The sequence below is a fragment of the Ornithorhynchus anatinus genome, chromosome 14 (assembly GCF_004115215.2).
Source record: "Ornithorhynchus anatinus isolate Pmale09 chromosome 14, mOrnAna1.pri.v4, whole genome shotgun sequence".
NCBI classification, from domain to species: domain Eukaryota; kingdom Metazoa; phylum Chordata; class Mammalia; order Monotremata; family Ornithorhynchidae; genus Ornithorhynchus; species Ornithorhynchus anatinus.
This window is the reverse complement of record NC_041741.1, coordinates 34,156,392-34,180,808: the sequence shown is the minus strand read 5'-3', so window position 1 is coordinate 34,180,808 and position 24,417 is coordinate 34,156,392. Positions and strand designations below refer to the sequence as shown.

At 43.2% G+C, this 24,417-nt stretch overlaps 1 protein-coding gene across 1 annotated transcript in view; it reads right to left on the bottom strand.

The window, feature by feature from the left end:
• Window positions 1-4,613: 4,613 nt before the first annotated feature.
• The window catches only part of CRADD (CASP2 and RIPK1 domain containing adaptor with death domain), a 126,822-nt gene continuing 107,018 nt past the window's right edge, over window positions 4,614-24,417 (bottom strand). Inside the window, exon 3 of the mRNA XM_001511535.4 lies at window positions 4,614-5,647. Within this exon, the coding sequence (XP_001511585.1) occupies window positions 5,346-5,647 (302 nt within the window). The 3' untranslated portion in view covers window positions 4,614-5,345. The remainder of the gene's footprint in view (window positions 5,648-24,417) is intronic.

Below are 24,417 nucleotides of genomic sequence, written 5' to 3'. Positions count from 1 at the left end.
TCCAGAAGTGTGGATGGTAAAGTCCTGAGTAATGTCAGAAGCTCCACAACAACATCAAAACAACTCTTATCCGGCAGAAAACTCTGTTTGCCTCTAGCAAGGCGTACAATGAATGTGTCTCTCTCCAAACACCTATTACAGTGCCCTGCACACAGTGAATGCTCAATAAATGGCACTGATTGACTGAAATAAAATATTGCTTATTAGGGAATACTGTTAGCAATGATGGCAACTGCTAGCAGAAAATACTAAGGGTGGAATTGATAGTACTTGAGAGATTAAGATCATAAAGTAATTTGCAGCAAAGCATGAAATATACCAACACCTCACCTGTGACTCTAGCAAAAATACTGATTGACTGATTGATTGATTCTGCCTCCTCCCAAGTGCCTCACACAGTCAATCCATCAATCCATGGTATATATTGAGCACTTACTGTGTGCACAGCATTGTACTAAGTGCTTGGGAGAATACAGTACAACAGAGTTGGTAGACACATTCCCTGCCTCCAACAAGCTTACTGTCTAGAGGGGGAAAGACACTTTATATATTAATATATAAATGTACTATTTATATTAATATAAATGAATCACTATACTATATATACTATTACTATATTAATATATAATGGAATAAGTAACACTTCCTGGGTCAAGTCAATAGAGAAGCATGTCTTACCTGATGCCATCCCTCCATCTGTCTCTGTTAAAAGGATAATTATGATGTCACAGTGATTTATTTTCACCAATGTAGCACTAAGTGTTTGCAAAAAGGAAAACTCAGCAACATGTGGCATTTAAAAATGGGTGCCTTCCCAGCAAGGAAATAAAGTAATGATTCAAACTGTCTTAGTTTATTGGGTGCATACTAATAAAACTCTAGCCCATAAGTACAGTGGGATACAATTGAAGTATGACAAAGTCAAAAGATAACAAATTACTTAAAAGACCAGATCTTCAAAACTAAAATTAAAAGACCAATAAGCAAGAACCATCGGAAACTGTAAATAATCACTTTGAACTGAATCGTCTTCAGCAAATGCATATGGGATATGCAGTTTTCCTTTAGAAGAACATGAATGCACTTTTAGACTTCTGGAGAATGTTATTAGAGAGTCAGTTCTTGAAGTGGTTTCATTAGTTTTGTTATTACTAAAATATATTAAATGGTTGCAATGAGTCAGTCAACTATATTTATTGGGTGCTTACTATGTGCATACATTTGGGAGAGTACAGTACAACAATAAACGGACACATTCAATGAACAAAAACACTACTCAGCATTAGGGTAAATACAGTAAAATTAATTAATATATCATCCCTGTGCCCCAAGATCATCTTAATGGGGGAAGGACAGACATATGGAACCATAAGAAAACAATACAAACAATTAGAGCAAGTTAAAATTCAACCATCTAAAGTATCCAGGTGAAAATATGCAGACCTCAGTAATTCTTGGGTCTATGCAAAAAGTCCTCAGTGGAAAAAACAAAAGTCGATGTAAAATTCCTAAAATTGTGTGCTGTCAACAAAGGCTTCCCCGCAGCTTTTTAGAAAAAGTATATGTAACAACTTAATTAAAAGTCTCTTCCATGCTCCAGTAGTTTCCCTTCTCCTCTGCTCTGTTGGCTGGGGCTCCACTCCCTATTCATGGCTCTGGCTAGAATTCATCTGTGGGAGTGTAGCAGGGTGGCTGGGGAAGTAGAGAAGCAGTGTTGGACTAGTGGATAGAGCATAGGTCTGGGAGTCAGAAGGACTTGGGTTCTAATCTCAGTTCCATCACATTCGTGCTGGGTGACCTTGGGCAAGTCATGTGTCACCCTGATTTGTTCCCTTTATTTCCCCCTCCCTCAGCTCCACAGCACTTATGTACTTATTTATTTATATTATTTATAATCACATTATTTATATTAATGTCTGTCTCTCCCGCTAGACTGTGAGTTCCAAGTGGGCAAGGAATTCATTCATTCAATCATATTTATTGAGTGCTTACTGTTTGCAAAGCACTGTACTAAGCACTTGGGAGAGTAGAATATAACAACAGACACATTCCTGCACATAATGAGCTCACAGTCTAGATAGGGACATGTGTCTACCAACTCAGCTGAATTATGCTCTCCCAAGAGATTGGTGTAGTGCTCTGCTCTGCTCTCCCAAGCACTCAATAAATACAATTGATTAATTGATTAACTTCTCTGGGCCTCAGTTGCCTCATCTGTAAAATAGGGATTAAGACTGTGAGCGCCTTGTGGCACATGGACTCTTTCCAATCTGATTTTCTTGCATCTATCCCAGCACACAGTACAGTGCCTGGCACATAGTTAACACTTAAATACCATTAAAAAAAAGTAAGAAAGAAGAGAGGAGACAGATATTGGGGGCACAAGAGTGTGAAGCAGGGCATGGGTCTGCTGGGGAGGTACTTCTGTCAAATAGGGAGGGGTTTCTTATAAGCAATAAAACCCTTGTCATGACCTACTCATATGCAGGCGAGGAGGAGAGCATCAATCATTAAGGTTTTGCCTAAGGCCTGGTCGGTCCCCTCCTTTCCTATTAATAATAACTGTAATAAAAATTATGGTACTTGTTAAGCACTTACTGTGTGCCAAGCCCCCTCTCAGGGTTGCACCTGGAGAGTTTTCAGTATTCTAGCAGTCTCAACTATGGGGAGGAGAGTCAAGCAGAGACATACTCATTCCATTCCTAGCTTGGGCAGTGGCTAGCAAATGGAAGGCAATCTACAACAAGTCAAAACTCACCCGTACTGGGCAGCAGGGGCGTGGGAGAGAGTCGAGGGAGGAGACTCAAGTCTACTGCGTGGAAGGAGGCAATGGTAAACCACTGCCAGATTTGTACCAAGGAAACTATGGACACACTACCAGAACAATTGCAGGTGCAGGTGGCGAGTTCTGGGAGAGATGTGTCCATGGCGTCGCTATGGGTTGGAGACAACTCGAGAGCATAAGACAAGACAAATGTGCCAAGCACTGTTCTAAACACAGGGCAGATACAAGTTAATCAGGTTGGACACAGGCCCTGTCTCACAAGGGTCTCACACTCTTAATCCTCATTTTACCGATGAGGTAACTGAGGCCCAGAGAAGTTAAGTATCTTGCCCCAAGTCATTCATTCATTCATTCAATAGTATTTATTGAGCGCTTACTATGTGCAGAGCACTGTACTAAGCGCTTGGGATGAACAAGTCGGCAACAGATAGAGACAGTCCCTGCCGTTTGACGGGCTTACAGTCTAATCTGTCACACAGCAGACATATGGTGGGGCTGGGATTAGAACCCAGGTTCTTTTGACTTCCAGGCCCATCTCTATCCACTAAGCCACACTGCTTCTCAGCCACCTAATGCCACCTGCAGCTCAAAGGAAGGAAGATGAGGGGAGCAGAAGCACTGGTGTAGAGTGGACACAGTCCTCTCAGTACCAGAGGCCTAGAATGAACCCTTCCCTTCCCTTCTCACTATCTCTGGAGGAGACTGTACTCCAAAAGGAGCCCAGAGAAGGCAGAAGCCACTCCTTGGCAACGGGAAAGCTAGGATGGTTGTAGCATTTTCCTGGAGGGCTGAAGTGTTTGGGGACTCTGCATAAAACCATGTTACACTTTTCTCCTGCTGATGATGCTGGTATTTGTTAAGCGCTTACTGTGTGCCGAGTACTGTTCTAAGCGCTGGGGTAGATACAGGGTAATCAAGTTGTCCCACGTGAGGCTCACAGTCTTCATCCCCATTTTACAGATGAGGGAATTGAGGCACCGAGAAGTTAAGTGACTTGCCCACAGTCACACAGCTGACAGGCGGCAGAGCAGGGATTAGAACCCATGACTTCTGACTCCTAAGCCCGTGATCTTTCCACTGAGCCACGCTGCTTCTCCTGCTAAAATGATTTAATTGTTGCTATTGAACTGGCTTGTCCCAGTTCTGCTTCATTCTAATAGTAGGCCTTTCCCACTCCTCTCAATAGATTTTGATCCCTCGAGTGCCAGAGACAGAGTCTGAAGATCTGATGTCCCTTCCCAGGAGTTGACACATTATCGGCACTTCATGGATGTTCTAAGGGGCACTGCAGTCAGCCAGAGCCAGTTTGAATTTGGCTCCCGTATTGGAAAGAGCCCAGGAATGGGGGCTTTGGGGAGGCGGTGCCCATGGCATCAGTGCCCCTGACCACACCTGACTCTTGGGTGGCCAGAAGTTGCAGCCCCACCTATCCTGGGCTGAGGCCCGAAGCTTCGGCCTGGAGCTTCCTTCCTCAATGCCTGGCTGCCACTCGGTCCTCCCCGAGACCTCTCTAGCTTCCAGGACAGTGGGGATGGCAGGGAAAGGTGGCAAAGGCCACCCCTGTTCCAATTAAAAATCTTTTGAACTTTAAGACCTGGTTATTGGCCATTGGCTATTAACGGTGGCATCTCTCCCCAGCTCCTCTTTTAACAAATTACTTGGTGTGCCCCAAAGTCTCCTCGTAAAAGCCTCGGGGATTTTGGCTGGGACCTCAACTCTTCTTTGCAGAGAGTGAGGGCAGGTATCATGTTCTCTAGACTGTAAGCCCATGATTAGACTGTAAGCCGCTCAATAGGCAGGGATTGTCTCTTTCTGTTGCCCAATTGTACATTCCAAGCGCTTAGTACAGAGCTCTGCACATAGTAAGTAGTCAATAAATACTATTGAATGAATGAATATACTGCATTCTCTCTAATGGCTTAGTATAGTATTATGCACCCAGTAAACACCCAGTAAATACCACTGATTAATGAATTACAGTTAATACTGGGCTATTCCTCCAGTATGAAAATAGCCAAAGATTCCCTTTGTAAAAAATAATAGCTCCTGTTATTTTCTCTCTTTAGTATGTGTAAAATTAGAAGGGGAAAACTGAGGTCCGCTGAGGGGACTAAGTGATTCACACCATTCATGTTGCTTTAGAAAAATAAAGTTTAGTTTGGTTCTGGGGAGCCACCTATGTCTGAGAAATTTCAGTTCTGGTAAAACAGCTAAGAATTAATTTGGGTTTCCCACATGTAAAAAAATGGACGATGTCTATAAATAGGTGGGAAGTTCTGAGATGTCTGGCCTGACGGATGCTGTCAAATGATATGAATACCATTCCATCCGGGGAACATGAGAGAGAGAGAAAATAAAAGAGAGAAAATGAGAGAGAGAGAGAGAACGAACGATAACACAAACCATTCCATCTGGGGATCATGAGAGAGTGGGAGGGACGGAGGAGTGAGAGAGAGAGAAAAAGGCAGGAAAGGAGAAGGAAAATCAGAATTTGGGGTGAGATTTTGCTTAGGGGCACATTTGACCGAAGGGCTCTGGGAGCACCAGCGGTGGGCCAGCTTCACTCCAGCATGTGCTGCAGCACCGAAGGGTCCACGTCCATAGCCACGAGACCGTCGTGCAGGCTCCCAACAGTTGCCTTTGGCCCAAAGCACTGCTTCCATCGGACGAAGGCGGCCACGATCTGGGACTGCACGTTGTGAGGGTGGTTGGCCTTGCAGCGGTAGATGTCCGTCTGTGACAGACCCAGAGCCAGCACCACGGGCTCCCACTCTGGGCCCAGACGCCTGGCCAGTAGGTTAATCTGCTGGTCAGATGGTGAGCGGTTCAAAATGTGTGGCGGAATCTCAGAAATCCTACCATCTGGATCGAGGGGGGGAAAAAATAGATAAGACAGAAGGTCAGTGTCTGCACACCACTGAGCATCACTTGGGAATGAAGAGTGTTGACAAGTAAGCTTTTCTGAAAGAAGAGAGAAGCAGTGTGTGGTCAGAGACTAATTGGGATCACAGGGCTAGGCCCTAGGGACCGCTTCACATTGTCTCCGGGCATTCTGGGCACATGGATGGCTCTTCTATTCTTAAAGATCTCCGAGGACTGGGAATTGCACAATCTCCTTGGAAGAGTCTCCCGCTGTTACATAATAACCCTCTCGGGAGAAAAACATTGCCTTACAATGAACCTCAATCCCTCAAGATGCCTTTTGTTTCCATTCCTCTTGTTCCATTCTTGACTGATCAAGAATATGACCAGCTGGTGAACAGGCATTGTGCACTAGACGTCTCCTTTTCTAGACTATAAGCTCATTGTGAGCAGAGAACGTGTCTCCCACTCTGTTGTACTGTATTCTCCCAAGTGCCCAGTACAGTGCTCCGCACACAGTAAGTGCTCAATAAACACTACTGATTGAAAACCGATTGATTCAATCAATCGTATTTATTGAGTGCTCACGGTGTGCAAAACCTTGTACTAAGCACTTAGAGAGTACAATTCAGCAATTGAGAGACAATCCCTGCCCACAACGGGCTTTATGTCTATTGCTTCCTCCATTACACTGTAAATGCTTCAAGGTGGTCTTTTACTTAGTTCATATTCCCCAACTACAAGGTACAGCATTTGGCACCCAGTGAGTTGGTCAACTGTATTTATTGAGCATTTACCATGTGCAGAGCACTGTACTAAGTGCTTATAAAAACAGCAAGTCAGGGTGATGCAGAAGGGGGTGGGAGAAGACAAAAGAAGGCTTTGTCACAGAAGGCCTCTTGGAGGAGATGTGCCTTCAATAAGGCTTTGAAGGCAGGGAGAGTAATTATCTGTTGGATTTGACGTGGGGGGGAGATCCAGGTCAGAGGCAGAATGACTTGGGGAGTACACAATAGGTAATCAATCAATGGTGTGAAAACCTAAACCAAAAAGCCACAAAGTTTGGACTACACGGATCTCTCACAGTCCCTTGGATTGTATGATTTTAACAGTTTTCTCATGAGCAAGTGAGGATAAAGTGCAATCTCTGAAAATGTTTGGAGTCTCTCTACAGAAAAGCACTCTATTAACCCAGGGTGAATATCATAATATACAGTCTGACATCTTAAGTGTTCAAGTCACTGAACCAAACACACGTTCGAAGAGCAATGTGAATATATACCAATAATAAAAGATTTTGAATTTTATTCTTTTGTGTGTGTATGTGGGCAAATCCAGTACTTAATTTCTAAGTTTTATCCTTCATAGCCATTTCAGCAAAAAGGCAGAATAGAGTTCTTCCAAGATCTACCACTGCTTATATTCTAAATTGATCTATTGTCATCTACGGTAATGCTAAATTGAAATGGGCTGCTTCAAAGCTAGGGGAAGGGAAGTGTTTAAGTGAAAGCAATAAACTTGATAGCTTGAAGTGAAGGAATCTGTACATAAGAATGGCATTAAGAATTTAATAAGGTGAGCTAAAAGAAAAGGTTATAAAAGGGGCTGCTGTATATTCAAATCATCTGGGGTACTTTTTAGGTACTTTACATTAAAGAAATTTTATTTCAGGCGAGAGATCTGGTGATAGGTAAACTTCCAAATCGGGGTCCTACACCTACACACTTTAGAGTTTCATACACTTCCAGACAGCTGGGCTGTGAAGATGAGAGCATCATTTCATCCCCTTGGTGATCTCTTTCCTTCCCCTTCCTCTTCACATTTATTTCTTGCCCCTGTCTGCCCACCCTGCCTTTTACCCAGGGCTTATTTTGGAATCAACCAGGTGCTGACATTTGAAACTGAAAACCTGTGGAGGATCTGATGAGGATAGGGTAGGGGGTATGGTGCAGGAAGAGTGATGGAACACACACCGGGATGAACCAGATGCTGCCAGAAGTAAAAGGAGGCTCTCATCACCACCACCCCCATGGACTTAGCGCCATTACCTTCCTTTTTGCTACAACTTCTGGCCATCCAGTGAAATCATTATAGTCACATTTCTCATTCTATAGCTCCTGGTCTCATCGACACAAATGAATCATTTTAGTCTTGGTGATCACTTAGAAGACAAAGGAACCATAGGTTTGGATTGGGAAGTTCCAGGCATAAAGTAGAAACAGAGAAGCTTCTTAGAATAAGAAAGACACATAAAGGCAGTTTTAAAGTGGTCTGGAAATCCAGGCTACTGTTTCCTCTCTTAGCTGTGGCTCGATGGCCACTTTCTGTCCTTTTACCTCAAGCTATTGCATTTCCGGAAGGTACCAGGTGCCCGTCTCTCTGGTCTCTTATAGAATTAGATGTGTTCTCTTCCCTCAACAGAGGGCACAACAAAGAGCAGGACCCGAAGTTTCAACAAGTAGAGATCATTAATAACCGTCAGCGCTCTGTGACAAAAGGATAAACGGGTTTGCCCACTGCACTGGCCAAGGAACAGAGATTAAGGAGAGAGAATATCATTTCCTGCAATAATTACACACTATTTTGCAACTGCATTCAGTATTTATGCTTCTGCACAAAGAAGAGATGACAGGGCTCTAGAAGGTGTGGCCTGATTTGGATGAATTATTTCTCACAAATGCATTTTGATTCACAGTGATTACTTGTGATTGCTTCCCACCCTAAACACAGATGTTACTTCTTTGGGAACATGTCCATTGACTCAATGAACTGATTTACATAATTAAAAATTTAATTTCGCAGTACAAAGATTTCTAAGATTGTGGATTTCAATGCATAAATTGGGACCCTCACCAAAAACCCCCCACCAAAATGCAATCAGTTAGCAGAACTACTCATTTTGGGGTAGGGTCTTTTCCCGTTTTAAAAAACAAGGAAATATAAAACAATGAAATAAATTAAATGTTTATAACAACTTCTAAAATTTGAAAATGGTAAATAGTGTAAATTTGAAGAGGTTAATAGTGTAATCTATTTGGTTCATAGACTACTTGAGACAATCTAGACAAAAATAAAATCCAACAGAGGGGAACACAAACTGAGATGCTAAAACTAACAAAAGCATTTTCTCTGGGAATGCAGAATTTCTGAATGTAGTGATATCATCAGTATATATTATCTAATAGTAATATAGGTCACAGACTTATTAAAAATCCTTCTGGATTAAAAAGATGCTATAGAAGTGAAAATGCCAAAAAAAAAAAAGAACCCCAAACCCAGATTATTTACTAGATTGTTTTTCAAGATTGAGTGTCTGCTACACTGGGATGTTCTGAAACAGTTTTTTTAAAGATTGAAAACAAAAGTATTGAAATCTCAAACATATTACCAACACCAAAGCTATAGCAAAATAAATGGTATTTTGCTTCTTTTGGTGTTGCTTCCTGGATAGGGAAGTGTAAGATCAGAGAGAGGTTTAAAAGAATCAGATTTCAAGTCAAAAATTTTACACCAACAAGCTTGACAGGTTTAACTGTTTTCTTGGAGAGTTCTAATCCTGCCCTGGGGCAGGATAAATCCTGCAATAATGAGGTTTGGAAGGCCAGTTCCTCCCCAACTACCGAAGCCCCTGCTCATTTCAATTTAGAACAGTTGGGTGGGTCGGATGAGGAGGCTTAGTGAACAGAGGGAGAGGGAAATGAATGTAATGCCCAAGGTAGGCTGAAGCCCATGGGCAACTGTGGAACCAATTTGTTGGCCAGTAAACAGCGGCATCCAACATGGTGTGATTTTAAGAGGTACTGAATAAGAAAATTTCTAAAATAGCACTGAAGTCTCTTCTCTGTGACTTTCCCCACAGCTTTTTTTTTTTCCAGGCACATCTCTGTTCTGCTACCACGCATGTTTTCAATCCTCATTTTAGCTGGACTGCAATTAGGTAACTTGGGAGTGTTCTTCGGACAAAGAACATTTATTTGGACTCACTGTGCCCAGTTGCCGAAGCTCCTGCTTGTGTCCATATGCGTAGTGTTGGAGTGGATGGGCACTACAGTGTGATCTGCCCTTAATGCGAGAGGCTGCCAAAACACAAACCTCAAGTTCAAGCAACTGGGGGCTTGGGAGAGTACAACGTAACAGAGTTGATAGACATGCTCCCTGCCCACATTGAGCTTACAGTCTAAAGAGGCACTCCACACCTAAATAAGAGGGGAAGGAGAGGAACAGAGACAAATTCACTGTTTTCTCCCAATCTTGCTCACCCCATTCCACTCCCTGTCAGCAGTGGAATCACTCCTTCAATTGATGGTATTTATTGGGCACTTCTTGTGTGTAGAGCACTATACTAAGGGCTTGGGGTTCTTCAACAGAGTTAGACGAAACTAACCCTGCCCTGCAACCTACCAGGGAAGACAGACATTAAAAGAAACTACAGTCAGGGATCCAGATACTCTGCCAGGAGCCTAGCTGGGAAGAGTGGAAGAGAAAACTCCTCATTAAACCCTGCTCCTCCACCAACTGGATTCTGATGAAGGAGGGTAAAGAAGAAATGAGGGGAAAGAGAATAATAATGTTGGTATTTGTTAAGCACTTACTATGTGCAGAGCACTGTTCTAAGAGCTGGGGTAGATACAGGGTAATCAGGTTGTCCCACGTGAGGCTCACGGTTAATCCCCATTTTATGGATGAGGTAACTGAGGCACAGAGAAGTTAAGTGACTTGCCCACAGTCACACAGCTGACAAGTGGCAGAGCCGGGATTCAAACCCATGACCTCTGACTCCCAAGCCTGGGTTCTTTCCACTGAGCCACACTGCTTCTCTAGAAAGACATCTAGGAACAAAGAAAGAGATTAGATTTATGGCTGGTATTTTGTCATTTATTTCCCTGTAATTCCTTCCCAGGCCTGATGCATTCCTTGAACAGACAGACATTCAATAAATGTCTCCAACTGAGTAAGGTGAGAGAAAACAAAGAAAAAAGGCAAGGCGGAGTCAGATGGGCATTAAGGCAATAAAAGTTGTCCTACTCTCACAGTGGTTCCCATTTGACCTCAGCCTAAATGTTAAATTATTCCTTTGTAAATACTCTACAATGAATTTTCTACTGCTTGATTTTTTTTTTTAAGAGGCAAGGAAATTTGCTGTTAATCCCTAGAGCAACACACAGCACCAACAACAGAAAAAGTCTCTACACACGAATAACATTCTGAGAGCTTTTCAGTTGCATAAATTGCTAAATAGTATATATATATTCTTGCTTTCTTTTCTAATTGCTGCAAAGCGAACACTACTTAACCAAGAGAACTCACAGGGAAGTGCACAAAAACTTGATTTGTTCTATTTAAACTCATTTCAATATCCCAAAGTTATTTCACTCAGTATCCTCAGTTCTGCAGGGCAAAACCACTGTATAAATTGGAAGCTCAAGCCTTACTGTGGTGTTTTGGTGGTATTTGTTAAGTGCTTCCTATGTTCCAGGCACTATACTAAGTTCTAGGGTAGATACAAGCTAATCAGGTTGGACACAGTCCATGTCCCACATGGGGCTCACAGTCTTAATCCCCATTTTACAGATGAGGTAACAGATGCACAAAGAAATTAAGTGACTTGCCCAGGGTCACCCATCAGGCAAGTAGTGGAGTTGGGATAAGAACTCAGGTCCTATGAGTCCCAGGCACATGTTCTTTCCACTAGGCCATGGAGAAGCAGTGTGGCTTAGTGGAAAGAGCACGAGCTTGGGAGTCAGAGGTCATGGGTTCTAATCCTGGCTCCACCACCTGTCAGCTGTGTGACTTTGGGCAAGTCACTTAACTTCTTTATGCCTCATCTGTAAAATGGGGATTAAGACTGTGAGTCCCACGTGGGACAACCTGATTATCATGTATCTACTCCAGCGCCTAGAACAGTGCTTGGCATATAGTAAGCGATGAACAAATACCATCATATTACTTTCCATGTGTGTATAAGTGGTTCATATAAATGCACCCTTCTTATACAAAATTCTTCCATAACCTGCAGATTTATCTACCAGGAATACTAAAGACTCAGTTAATCAAGCAGTTTCTTCAAAAGCGAAGATATTTGAAAAGTGAGTAGGCAGCAGTGACTAAAGGGATGACACCCTTCACTCCTCCCACGTCCCTTTTACCTAAAATATGAGTGAATAAAAATGTTAGCTATTTTAAAAATAATAAAGCTTCCAATTGTTCCTCAAAGCAGAATGTGTTCTGCCCTATCTGAATATTAAATTTGGTGTAACTACTTTTGAAACACCATAACTTTACTCTGATATTGCCGATTACGGCAGAATAATTTGGGTAAAAAAGTCTATGACCAAACGGAGATTCCGTTTCTGCAATTGATCCTGGTTCCGTGTGAGGGGTGATATTTTTATCCATGACCCCTTTACAGTCTATATCCCCAAATCGAGATAAATTTTTATGGTCATTTTTCATTAGAAACCAAAGCTCATTTAAAAGAGCACTAAATAAACTCAAAGCGATTGCATACAAACACTCTGTAGGGTAATGCCTTTTAAGTCTCCTTTTCTTGACCCTCTCCCTCCTTCCCAACCCCCTTCTCAACAAAAGTACTGCAAATGGGTGAAGCCTATCTTAGAAAATGCTGGAGAAAAAACAGTGTTGTTATTATCATTGTAATCATTATTATTATTTTTGCTAACACTGGGTTAAACACTGGGTAAATATATCAGTCAAATCAGAGACAGTTATGACCCACCACGGGACATGGTATTTCAATTCACATTTTACTTTGGAGGAAACTGAAGCAAAGAGAAGTAAAGTCACTTCTCTAAGGTCATACAGTTGGAAGTTGGTTGAGCTGGAATAAGAACCCCTGTCTCTCGATTTCTTGACCGGTACATTTTCCACTAGAGCCACCTGTTTCTCTTTCTTTATCTTTCTTCAAGCAAATGAATATCTGCGCAAGTAGCCTTTCTCCTTCAAAGTGCTCAGTACAGTGCTCTAAAAACAGTAAGCACTCAATTTTTAACATTCTTATTCATCTGTTGATATAAAGTTATTAATGGACCGGAGGCCTCCTAGCAAATGCCCAAATACTGCAATTCTAAAATCTCAAACTTCACAGTGAATCACATGCACCCCCTGGAGATGAGGTGTGACAATGAAAACAAAGAGCATAAAAAATTAGAGCATGCGTAAATCCATATAAAACCTTGATTACTGGCATTCTAAGAGGAGAACTTCCAGGGCTGCAGAACTGTTCAGTAGGCCGCTCCTTACTTGCAATCCCTCTTTCCTTTCATTCATTCAATCGTATTTACTGAGCACTTACTGTGAGTAGAACACTGTACTGAGCACTTGGGAAAGTATGATACGACAATATACAGTGAAATTCCTTGCCCACAATGAGCTTACAGTCTGTAGGGGGGAGGGGAGAGACAGATGCCTGAAGCCCACATCATCTGTCTCTACCACCCACTCCAGTCACGGTCACCTACTGGCCCCCAGACCCCTCGCCTAATTTTCCGAACCATTTTGATCCCTTTCTCACATTCCTTCTCTCTTTCTCCACCCCAATACTGACCCTTTGAGGCTTCAGTATCCATGTGGATGTTCCCCAACGACCCTTCTGCTGCCCTACTTCCTATCATTCCACAACTCCCCTGATCTCCTGCTCCACCCCACCTCACTCACTCAACAACTTGGATGCACACTCAATCTCATCATCTCTAGCCACTGTACAGTCTCTACTCTCACCAACTGAAATTCTTCGAGCCGGTCATAACCTCCTCACCTGCCTTCTCTCTCACCCACCCACTCCTCACGAATCTGTCCTGTTCCCCCACAAAGACCTCCAATCTTTTGACCTCCAAGTTTTTTTTAAGTCATCATGCACCATTTGGGCTTCATACCAAAACTACTTGCTGGCCTGGAACTCCTTCCCCCTCCATATTAAGACAGACCACCACTCTCCCCACCTTCAAAGCCTTATTAAAATCAAATCTCCTCCAAAAGCAAATCTCCCTAACTAAACCTTCATTTCCCTTACTCCCTCTCATTCATTCATTCAGTAGTATTTATTGAGCACTTACTATGTGCAGAGCACTGTACTAAGCGCTTGGAATGTACAATTTGGCAACAGATAGAGACAATCCCTGGCCAATGACGGGCTCACAGTCTAATCTGGGGAGACTGACGGACAAAAACAAGACAACATAATCATGATAAATAGAATCAAGGGGAGGTACAGCTCATTAACAAAATAAATAGGGTAACTGCATCACCTAGATACTTGGACCTGTACTCTTTCAGCACTTGATATTCACCGGCCCTTAGCTCAACAGCATTTACATACATATCCATAATTTATTTTAAGGTTGTCTCCCCCTCTAGACTGTAAGCTCCTGGTGGGCAAAGAACATTTTTACCAACTCTTGTTGCACTGTGCTCCCCAAAGCTCTTGGTAAAGTGCTTTGCACCCAGTAAACACTCAAATACCACCGATTGAACAGTGGCCCATTCTCTTCCTTTAAGGGGATTTAACCCAAGTTTCACAGTGGTCTATTTTATTTAGCACTGATTGCTTTATTCATGCCTTGAAGAAATCTTTCTATAAAATTGGCTGTTATTTTAGCCTTGGCAAGCGAAGGAAGAAAATCTGAATGAAAAGACCTGGGGAACAGCTGGTGCTAAGTTACAGAGCAGATCTTTGGCTTCTGCTGTTCTTTTCAGTGGCAGGTGTCAAACCCAAATTAATAAAGCACCTACTATTCATTATGGATTTTGAGATTTGGGAAAACAGCTCGGTGATACATTTTTGCATAAATCTGTGCTTACCCGGCAAGGGTTCATGAGAAAAAAATATGATAAGAATGAATTTGCTTGATTCCAGTGCCCATTTAATAACAGTAATAATAATAATAGCCCCCCTGGCAAGGGGTCTTTGCCTATACTGTAGCTACACGGGCACTTAATAGGCTTGTGGCCCGTAGTAAGAAGCAGCACAGCCAAGTGGCAAGAATTCAGGCTTGGGAATCAAAGGAACTGTGTTCTAATCCCAGCTCTGCGTGTTGTGTGACCTTGGACAAGTCACTTAGCTTCCCTGGGCCTCAGATTCCTCATCAGCAAACTGGGAATTCAATACCTAGTCTGCCTCCTACTTTGACTGTGAGCTCCATGTGGGAAAGGCAGGGACTTTTTCCAACCTATTTAACTTGCCTCTAGCCTAGTGCATAGAACGGTGCTTGACCCAGAGTAAGTGCTTAAATACTACAATTACTATTAATAATGGCATTCGTTAAGCACGTACTATGTGCCCAGCACCATGTTAACCAAAATTATGAGAGCGGACATGGTTTCTGTCCCACCCCGGGCTTACAGTTTAAGATGAAGGGTGAACAATTACTTTACCTTCATTTGAGAGAATAGGAAACTGAGGCACAGGGAAGTGAAGCGACTTGCTCATGGTGACCCAGCAGCCTGTGGTGGGGTTGGGACTGCTTGGGCTAAGGCCGAATTTAATGAGTTTCCGGTCGGGCTCTGATCCCGGAGTTGGGATTTTTGTGGGCCTGATCATGACGGATTCGTGCAGGCGAGGTGGTCTGGCAGTCCATATGCAAGGCACAGCAGCAATACTTCCTGTCAGGAAGCAAGCCCAAGACCCAGAACTCCACTTTGGAAAGCTCTAGCATACTACAGCACAGCTCACACATTTCGCTCCTCTAATGCGAAGAACCCAGGCTTGAGAGTCAAAGGTTGTGGGTTCTAATCCCTGCTCTGCCATTTCTCTGCTGTGTGACTTTGGGCAAGTCACAATTTCTCTGTGCCTCAGTTACCACACCTGGAAAATGAGGATTAAGACTTTGAGCCCCATGTGGGACAACCTGAATTACCTTGTATCTACCCCAATGCTTAGAACAGTGCTTGACACATAGTAAGTGCTTAACAAATGCCATTATTTATTTTATTTTATAATGCCAACCTTCTCACTGGACCTCAATCTCATCTATCTCACCGCCGACCTCTCACCCACATCCTGTCTCTGGCCTGGAAAGTCCTCCCTCGTCATGTTTGACAGACAATTCCTTTCCCCACTTCAAAGGCTTATTGAAGGCACATCTCCTCCAAGAGGCCTTACTTGATTAAATCTGCTTTTCCCACTTCTTTTCTGCATCGCCCTGGCTTGCTCCCTCAATTCATCCCCACTCCAAACCTCGCAACACTTACATACATATCTGTAATTTATTTATATTACTGTCTGTCTCCCTCTCTAAACTGTAAGCTCACTGTGGGCAGGGAGTGTGTCTGCTTATTGTTATAATGTACTCTCCCAAGCACTTACTACAGTGTTCTGCATACAGTAAGCGCTCAATAAATACGACTGAATGAATGAAGATGGGCCCGCAGCAGACCAGGTCAGTGATTTTCAGCTCACACTGGCCCCTATGGTCTAGCCCTAGGAGTCTTGATACTGTGCATTCGGTGACACTGAGCATCAAGATGCCAAAGGAACATTTTCCTAGTTCCATGGGTTACCTTTGTCTATTTTGTTAAAATCTTTCCTTGACAACTGGCCGATTGTTTTCAGGTCCAAACAAATTTCTCTTGGGGATTGAGCCACGATTGTGGCCAGAAATTCAGTGAATGCTTAGTTTATATCATGCACAAGCACCTCTGGGTTCCACTGACCATCATGTTTAAGAAGACGTGTTTCAAAGCGTCTTCAAGATGGATCAGAGTTTCCTAATTGGATATGGCTGAACATTGGCAGACTGTGCATCTAGAGGAGTTCAGGCACAGTCTAGATTACACCCAGGACACTCTGCACACAATAAATACCATTAATTGATTGATCGACCCAGGTCTGCCCTGTAGGAGTTGATCGCATAATAATAATAACGATGGTATTTATGAAGGGCTTACTATCTGCCCAACACTGTTAAAAGCGCTGGGGTAGATACAAGGTTCTCAGTTTGGACACAGTCCCTTGTCCCACGTGGGACTCATAGTCTCAATCCCCATTTTACAGATGAGGTCACTGAGGCAAAGAGAAGTTAAGTGACTTACCCAAGCAGACTTACACAGCAGACAAGTGGCAGAGCCGGAATTAGAACCCAGGTCCCTCTGGCTTCCAGGCCTGTGCTCCCAGGCTAGATGAACCATACTTAAATCAATAGAACAGGAGAGGCTTTGCTTACCTTCAGACCCCTCAAGGCAGGGGAGTGACTTAGGGTTTGATTCAATGCCATGCCTCTGAGTGGTGGAATCTGCATTTTTTTTTTTTTAAATTGGAAATTTCCAGTTTGGACCAGAATCTACAAGGGCCAAACAACTTTGGTTTGGCCCGAAGAGTACTGGGCACGCAGGGGTAACTCCATACCCCTTACTTCCATCCACATGTCCGTTCCAGGAATCCATAATGATGGCCCTTCGGCCTGACAGATTCCACTGAAGCTCTTCCAGACCCCCACCCCACCCAGTGCCCTCAATCAATCGATGGTATTTATTGGCACTTACCGCGTGCTGAACACTCAACCAGCCCCCTCCGATACGGAAAAAGGGTCCTGCTCAGACCAAGGCAGAGCTCAGTCCGTGACTGTCCCCACTTAATCAATCTGGGGAAGGTCCCGACTTTGGAAACCATTTCCCCGCTCCATGAAAGGAGAGGGTTCCCAATCAGACTAAAAAGGGTTATATACTCTGACCCATCTCTGTTCCTAGAAATCAGAAATAGACACCAATGAATCAGAGTCCCTCCCCACTAAAATCCGGGTCCATGCCTTAGAAGAGACAGGCTTCTCTTCACACACCAGAAGACAGGTCCTTATATTTTCTTAAATGACCTTAAGTTTAAGTTAATTTTCTTAGGTTTTGTCTTGTGTAGGTTCACTCAATAAATAAGTACACAGACTGTATGCCCCATGTGGGACAAGGGAGTGTGTCTCATGTAATAATAATGATGATGACAATGGCATTTGTAAAGTGCTTTACTATGTGCCAGACACTGTGCTTAGTGCTGGGGTGGATACAAGTAAATTCAGTTGGACAAGGTCCTTTGTCCCATGTGGGGCTCACAGTCTCAACCCCCATTTTACAGATGAGATAACTGAGGCCCAGAGGAGTGGAGCGACTTGCCCGAGGTCACACAGCAGGCAAGTGGTGGATCTGGGATTAGAACCCATGACCTTGCTGACTCCCAAGCCTGTGCTCTATCCACTATGCCACGTTGCTTCTCAACTTATATCTACCCCAGCGCTTAGAACAGTGCTTGACCCATATTAAGTGCTTAGCAAATATTACTATTATTTTATTATTAATGCTTACTGATGGATAATAATGACTCTGGCAGAAGTGCGCAGGGAATTACTGCACTGGAATTACTGCAGTGATGATTATTACCACTTTCAAATTTTAGAAGAATATTCTCTAGAGAGGCAAAGAATGGTGAAGAAACCCTGCATGATGGAATAATAAATACATAGAAGCCTCGGGGGCCACATGTGCATAGATGCATAGGTGACAGACAACAAAACTGCTTACCATGATTTGGAGATGTGGTCAATAAAACAAAGGATTTTTGTGCTCCCTCCATTTGGCCAAAATCAGATGGAGAAGGCAGATGGAGAAGGAAGTTATTTAAAGTTAGGGGTGCCATGGCAATGGGAGAATATATAGAATATGGGAAGTGATTCTTTGAAGGGGAAAAAGTGGCCTAGAAACTGGATATTGCTTTAAATGCTATTCGGAAAGTTACAGCCATACAGATAGCGACTTGTTCATATGCCTGGGCCAGGAGTTACTGATAGAGTGGCAGAAGGAAGAAATGTTACCTTAAATTAATTTTACTATTTATGAAGTAAGGTCTGTGTACCTGGGAACCATTTTTTTTTTTAGAGTGTATTTATTTATTATCTAAGTTATAAAAAACTAAGTCCTGCTGATTCTCTGCAATTTATGGAACATATAAATGTAATAAAAAGGAAGGATGAGCCCAAAATGACTCACTTGTATAATAGCCTTCATTTCGAACCAACTTTCACTGATATGGAAGTGTTATCATCCTGGCTACTCCCCTCTGCTACAGTCTGGTGTGTTAGTCTTCTTAACTCGGAAGAAAGAACAATATATCACTTTACAGTTGTTCCTGATAACAGAGCCATTATTTTTCTATTTGGTAAATGAATAAAATGAGAAAGCCTGAAAGTCTACAGTAATGCAGAAGGCGAGATTTTAGCTGTAATCTGAGTTAGGCCATTTTAAAGTAATCTACAGTGAGAACACAAGAGTTTCATAAATAATCTAGACATTGGTATAAAGAGTTCTCAAGGTAATTTTAAATTTCTTTCCTTAGCAGGAAGGTGGCTTAAAAAAATACTGCACAAAATACTTTTTTAGCCTACTTATTGGAAGCCTTTTTCTCTTTTTTAATTGAAGTTGGGGGGAAGAGGCGTTTATGGTTAGAAAATTGAAGAGCTATCTGACCTAACAAATTACAGGGATGAAAACAAATAGTTTATCTACATATGCCCCATCTGCTTTTGGTTTTGTGTTTTGTCCAATCAATTACTGGAAACATTTAAGTTCCAACAGAATTTTAAAAAAAAATTTTGAAAGTGTCTGGAAACACAGAAAATAGATTACTTATGTGTCACAATAGACATGTGCAGATGAAAGTGATGCCTTTGGCATGTCCTGAACCCAAACCCAAAGATTTAAAGGAAAATTTCCAGGAAAAGCCGTGCATGTCATTTTTAAAAAGTACATAAACATACACACACATACACGCAAACACCCACACAAATCAGGAACTGACATTTTGGATCATGGTGAAATGTAAATTTCCATCCATTAGAAAAATATCATCTACTTTGCCAGAAGGGTGTCCCTGAAAGACTTATAGTTCAGCCTTCTGAATGAAATCAGACCAGCGATTCCCAGGGAGTCCGGGGAACTGGGTTCTAATCCTGGCTCCACTACTTACCTGCTGTGTGTTTTTGGGTAAGTCAATTAATTTCTCTGTGTCTCGGCTCCCTCACCTGCAAAATGAGGATTCTCCTGTTCTCTTTCCTACTTAGACTGTGAGCCTCAGGTGGGACCTGGTTATCTTTTATCTACTTCAGCACTTTGTACAGTCCTTGACACATGCTTGATAAGAGCTTAACAAATACCAAAATGAATACTATTATTACAGGTGACACAGTAGAGAGAAAAAAGTAGGGTGGGAAGATAAAATATTATTAAAGGGAAGCTTCCTTGGCTGAAGGGATGATATGGTTCAGGAGGGGCAGGTAAATTAATCGGGAAAATTGTTGGAGGAGGAGATGGGATTTGGGTGTGAAGAGAGCCGTGGCCCATAGGATGTCTGGAGGCGGGAGAGTCGAGAATGAGGTAGAGCTAGAAGGTTCTCCCACAACCTGACAACCTTAGTTTCTGACTTCCTTCCACATCAAGCAAAAACTCACACTCGGCTTCAAGATTCTCCACCACCTCCCCCCGTCCTACAAACATGTTCTCTTCATCTGCTACTCCCCAGCTTACTCCTTTTGGTCTTCCCAAGCCCGAATTCTAACTCTACCTTGCTTTTCACTCTATCTCTGTTCCTTTTTGCACACTATTAACAGTAATAATCGTGGCATTTGGTAAGCGCTTGCTAAGTGCTACGCACTGTACTAAGCACTGGGGTGGATGCAAGCAAATCAGGTTGGATACAGTCTCTGTCCCAAGTGGGGCTCATAGTTTCAATTCCCATTTTGCAGATGAGATAACTTAGGCACAGAGAAGTAAAGTAACTTGCCCAAGGTCACACAGCAGACAAGTGGCAGAGCTGGGATTAGAACCCAGGTCCTTTTAACTCCCAGGCCCGTGCTTTATCTACTATTCCATGCTATTCCTCTGGCACACCACCCCTTTTCTCCCCATATCCGACATGCCACACTTCTCCCCTATTCAAAGCCCTCCTAAAATCTCACAGGCTTTCCCTGATTAATTCCCAGTACTCCAAATCACATTCATTCATTCATTGAACAGTATTTATTGAGTGCTTACTATGTGCAGAGCACTGTACTAAGCGCTTGGAATGAACAAGTCGGCAACAGATAGAGACAGTCCCTGCCGTTTGACGGGCTTACAGTCTAATCGGGGGAGATGGACAGACGAGAACGATGGCAATAAATGGAGTCAAGGGGAAGAACAACTCGTAAAAACAATGGCAACTAAATAGAATCCAGGCGATGTACATTTCATTAACAAAATAAATAGAGTAATGAAAATATATACAGTTGAGCAGACAAGTACAGTGCCGAGGGGATGGGAAGGGAGAGGGGGAGGAGCAGAGGGAAATGGGGGGAAAAGAGGGTTAAGCTGCGGAGAGGTGAAGGGGGGGTGGTAGAGGGAGTAGAGGGAGAAGGGGAGCTCAGTCTGGGAAGGCCTCTTGGAGGAGGTGAGTTTTAAGTAGGGTTTTGAAGAGGGGAGGAGAATCAGTTTGGCGGAGGTGAGGAGGGAGGGCGTTCCAGGACCGCGGGAGGACGTGGCCCAGGGGTCGACGGCGGGATAGGCGAGACCGAGGGACGGCGAGGAGCTGGGCGGCGGAGGAGTGGAGCGTGCGGGGTGGGCGGTAGAAAGAGAGAAGGGAGGAGAGGTAGGAAGGGGCAAGGTGATGTAGAGCTTTGAAGCCAAAAGTGAGGAGTTTTTGTTTGGAGCGGAGGTTGACAGGCAACCACTGCAACTCACCGACCATCTCTAGCACTTCTGTATTACTTTATCCATCTCAGCCCTCCAGCATGTTGATTCAATTGGATACTGAACGCTTTATGCTGATTACCCTGTTGGTAAGTATTTTGCCCACAGATCTCGGTGTAAGCCCCTCGTAGGCAGGTATCATGTTCCTTTATTCCATTGAACCTCCCTAAGCACTTAATTCAGAGTATTAAGCCCGGTGGGTGCTCAATAAGTAATGTAATTATTGCTACTACCGACCCCCAGGCTCCCTTCCCTTTAACCCTTACTCTTTCATTTTGTGGTGACCTCTAGGTCCCTAAATTCCCCACTAACTCCCTATCCACCCCTTCTGGCAATCAGTCAATCAATGGTATTTACTGAGCACTAACTGTGTGCAGAGAACAGCTGTAGGCGTTCGGAAGAGTGCAATAGATTGGTGGACACCTTCCCTGCCCATAAGGCATATACAGTTTAGAGAAGACAGACATGATTCCTGGCAGTAATTTCTGGAAGCAGATTTCTGCATGAATCACACAGAGAGAGGGTGCGGTGCCCAGGCGGTACTTTGAGGAGCATTAGACCAGAGGAGGAGTTGAGGACACCAACAAAAACTTATCTTCCGCTTGATCTTGACCCATTTTATCTCTCTTGACATAAGGCTGAGGGGTGGGGTGTCAGGAGTGGCTGTGTGGAAAGCGTCAGGAGAAAAGCAGCCAAGTTCTTTCTGTTTTGCATCCTGGGAAAGATCTTCAGGGCTAAGATGGGAGTTTCTTCTGGCGGTGGGAAATGGGGACACAGGCCATCGCGATTACTCGCTCTTTAGACATTGTCTTTTAAATGTCAAAGCACCTACACATTTTGGGAAAATCTGCTGGGTTTGTTATTCTGCATAAAAAGGGTGACTGACTCCTAAATAAGTACAATTCAGAAATAAGCTTAAATGACCATGTATATTAGAAAATGATTTACAAGGAGAAGATTATTGATCTATGTAGACTTGTATCTGACTTCCTTATTTCAGTGAAATGACTCACAGTTTGAAAAACTCGTTTGGCTCCCGGAACAGGAATGGTCCTCTTTATCCCGAGGCACATCTTTGCCCCGCTGTCGGCTGACGGAAAACACTGAGAACACCGGCTTAACAGTAAGGACTAATAAAATCCTCAAGAATTCTTAGATACACAAGTACACCTAACCACATGGTTCAAGAAAGCACTGTGACTTAAAATAGTTCCTAGTATCAATAAAAGCTCCAAGACATTAAGCTACTTTTGGAAAAAAATAAAAATGACAATTCAGTAGAAAGGCCCAGAGAGGTCTCAGTGAATCGTGAGCCAGACACGTCTCCTGGCACCTAGAATCCTGTCCATCCCATCCATCTTAAACAATGTCTCTTTCCAGAACTTCATCAGGAATAAATACACCTTGAAAATGGCAAGGAAAGAATGGCTTGCAGGAATAGGCCATAAAGTCAGCGCTTAGTACGGTGCCTGGCACATAGTAAGCACTTTACCAATACCATAAAAAAAATATGAGTAATGTGCCACCCAAACACCTACGGCAGAACTGCCATACTGTCTGTCCTCAATTCACTGTTATTTCTATTATTAATTTATTATATCTGTAAAGTGCTTGCTATGTATCAAGCACAAGTTAATCAGGCTGGACACAGTCCTCATCCCAAGTGGGGCTTACCATCTAAGTAGGAGGGAGTATAGGTATTTAATCCCCATTTAATCCCCCTTCTAGACTGTGAGCCCGCTGTTGTGTAGGAATTATCTCTGTTGCTGAATTGTACTTTCCAAGCACTTAGTACAGTGCTCTGCACACAGTAAGCGCTCAATAAATACGACTGAATGAATTGTACAATTGAGGGAACTGAGGAACAGAGAAGTTGAGTGACTTGCCCAGGGTCACACAGCAAGCAATTGGTAGAGCCGGCATTAGAACCCAGGTCTTCTGACTCCCAGACCTGTGCTCTTTTCACTAGGCCTTGCTGCTGCTTCTTGTATCCAGTTCCAGGAATTTCTTCCAAGAAAGACATATAATGGTCCCACAGCTATGTGACACAGGTCCCGCCTCTCTGGAAGCCAGATTGTAGGTGGGATCCCAAATTTTCAAAACTGAAATCTGGAAAGCCTTGACAGTCTATCATCGATGGTATTTATTGAGCACTCACTGTGTGCCAAGCACTGCGCTAAGCGCTTGGGAGAGTATAGCATAATAGAGTTGGTAGACATGTTCCCCGCCCACTAGGAGCTTACAGTCTAAATATGTAGCAATAATAATAATGATGATGATGATGATCATCATCATCATCATCATCATCAGCATCATATCATGGAATCTGTTAAGTGCTTACTAGGTGTCGAGCACTGTTCTAAGCATGGGACAGATTCCTGTTAATCAGGCTAGACACAGTCCCCGTCCTGCCCCGTATGGGGCTCCCAGTCCAAGTTAGAAGGGGAAAACAAATACTTAATTCCCATATTATAAATGAGGAAACTGAGGTACAGAAAATTTATATGACTTGTCTTGGGTCACACAGGTGGCCTAGTGGATAAGAGTACAGGCCTGGAAGTCAGAAGGACCTGAGTTCTAATCCCAACTCTGCCACTTGATTGTTGGGGGTCCTTGGGCAAGTCACTTCATTTCTCTGGGTCTCAGTTACCTCATCTGTAAAATGGGGATTAAGACCGTAAGCCCTATGTGGGACAGGGACTGTGTCCATCCCAATTATCTCGTATGAACCTCAGCGCTTAGTACAGTGCCTGGCACGTAGTAAGCATTTAACAAATAACACAATTATTATTATTATTGTTATGTCAGTATGGACTCACAATTCACTCCCTCCGGCCTGCCGAAATGCCTACTTCTGCTATGTGCTGATGGCCTGATTCTGTACGGCTTTGTATCAGGAGACCAGGATTATACAAAGGAGATAAAAACTGAAAAGCATCCCTGCACTCAAGGAGCTGACAGTCTAGTGAGGCACACTTCATTAACCTTTCTTGCCCCCAACTTCGATTTTTCGGTTCTACCAACACCTCCTAAAGAACCACAGAACCTATGGA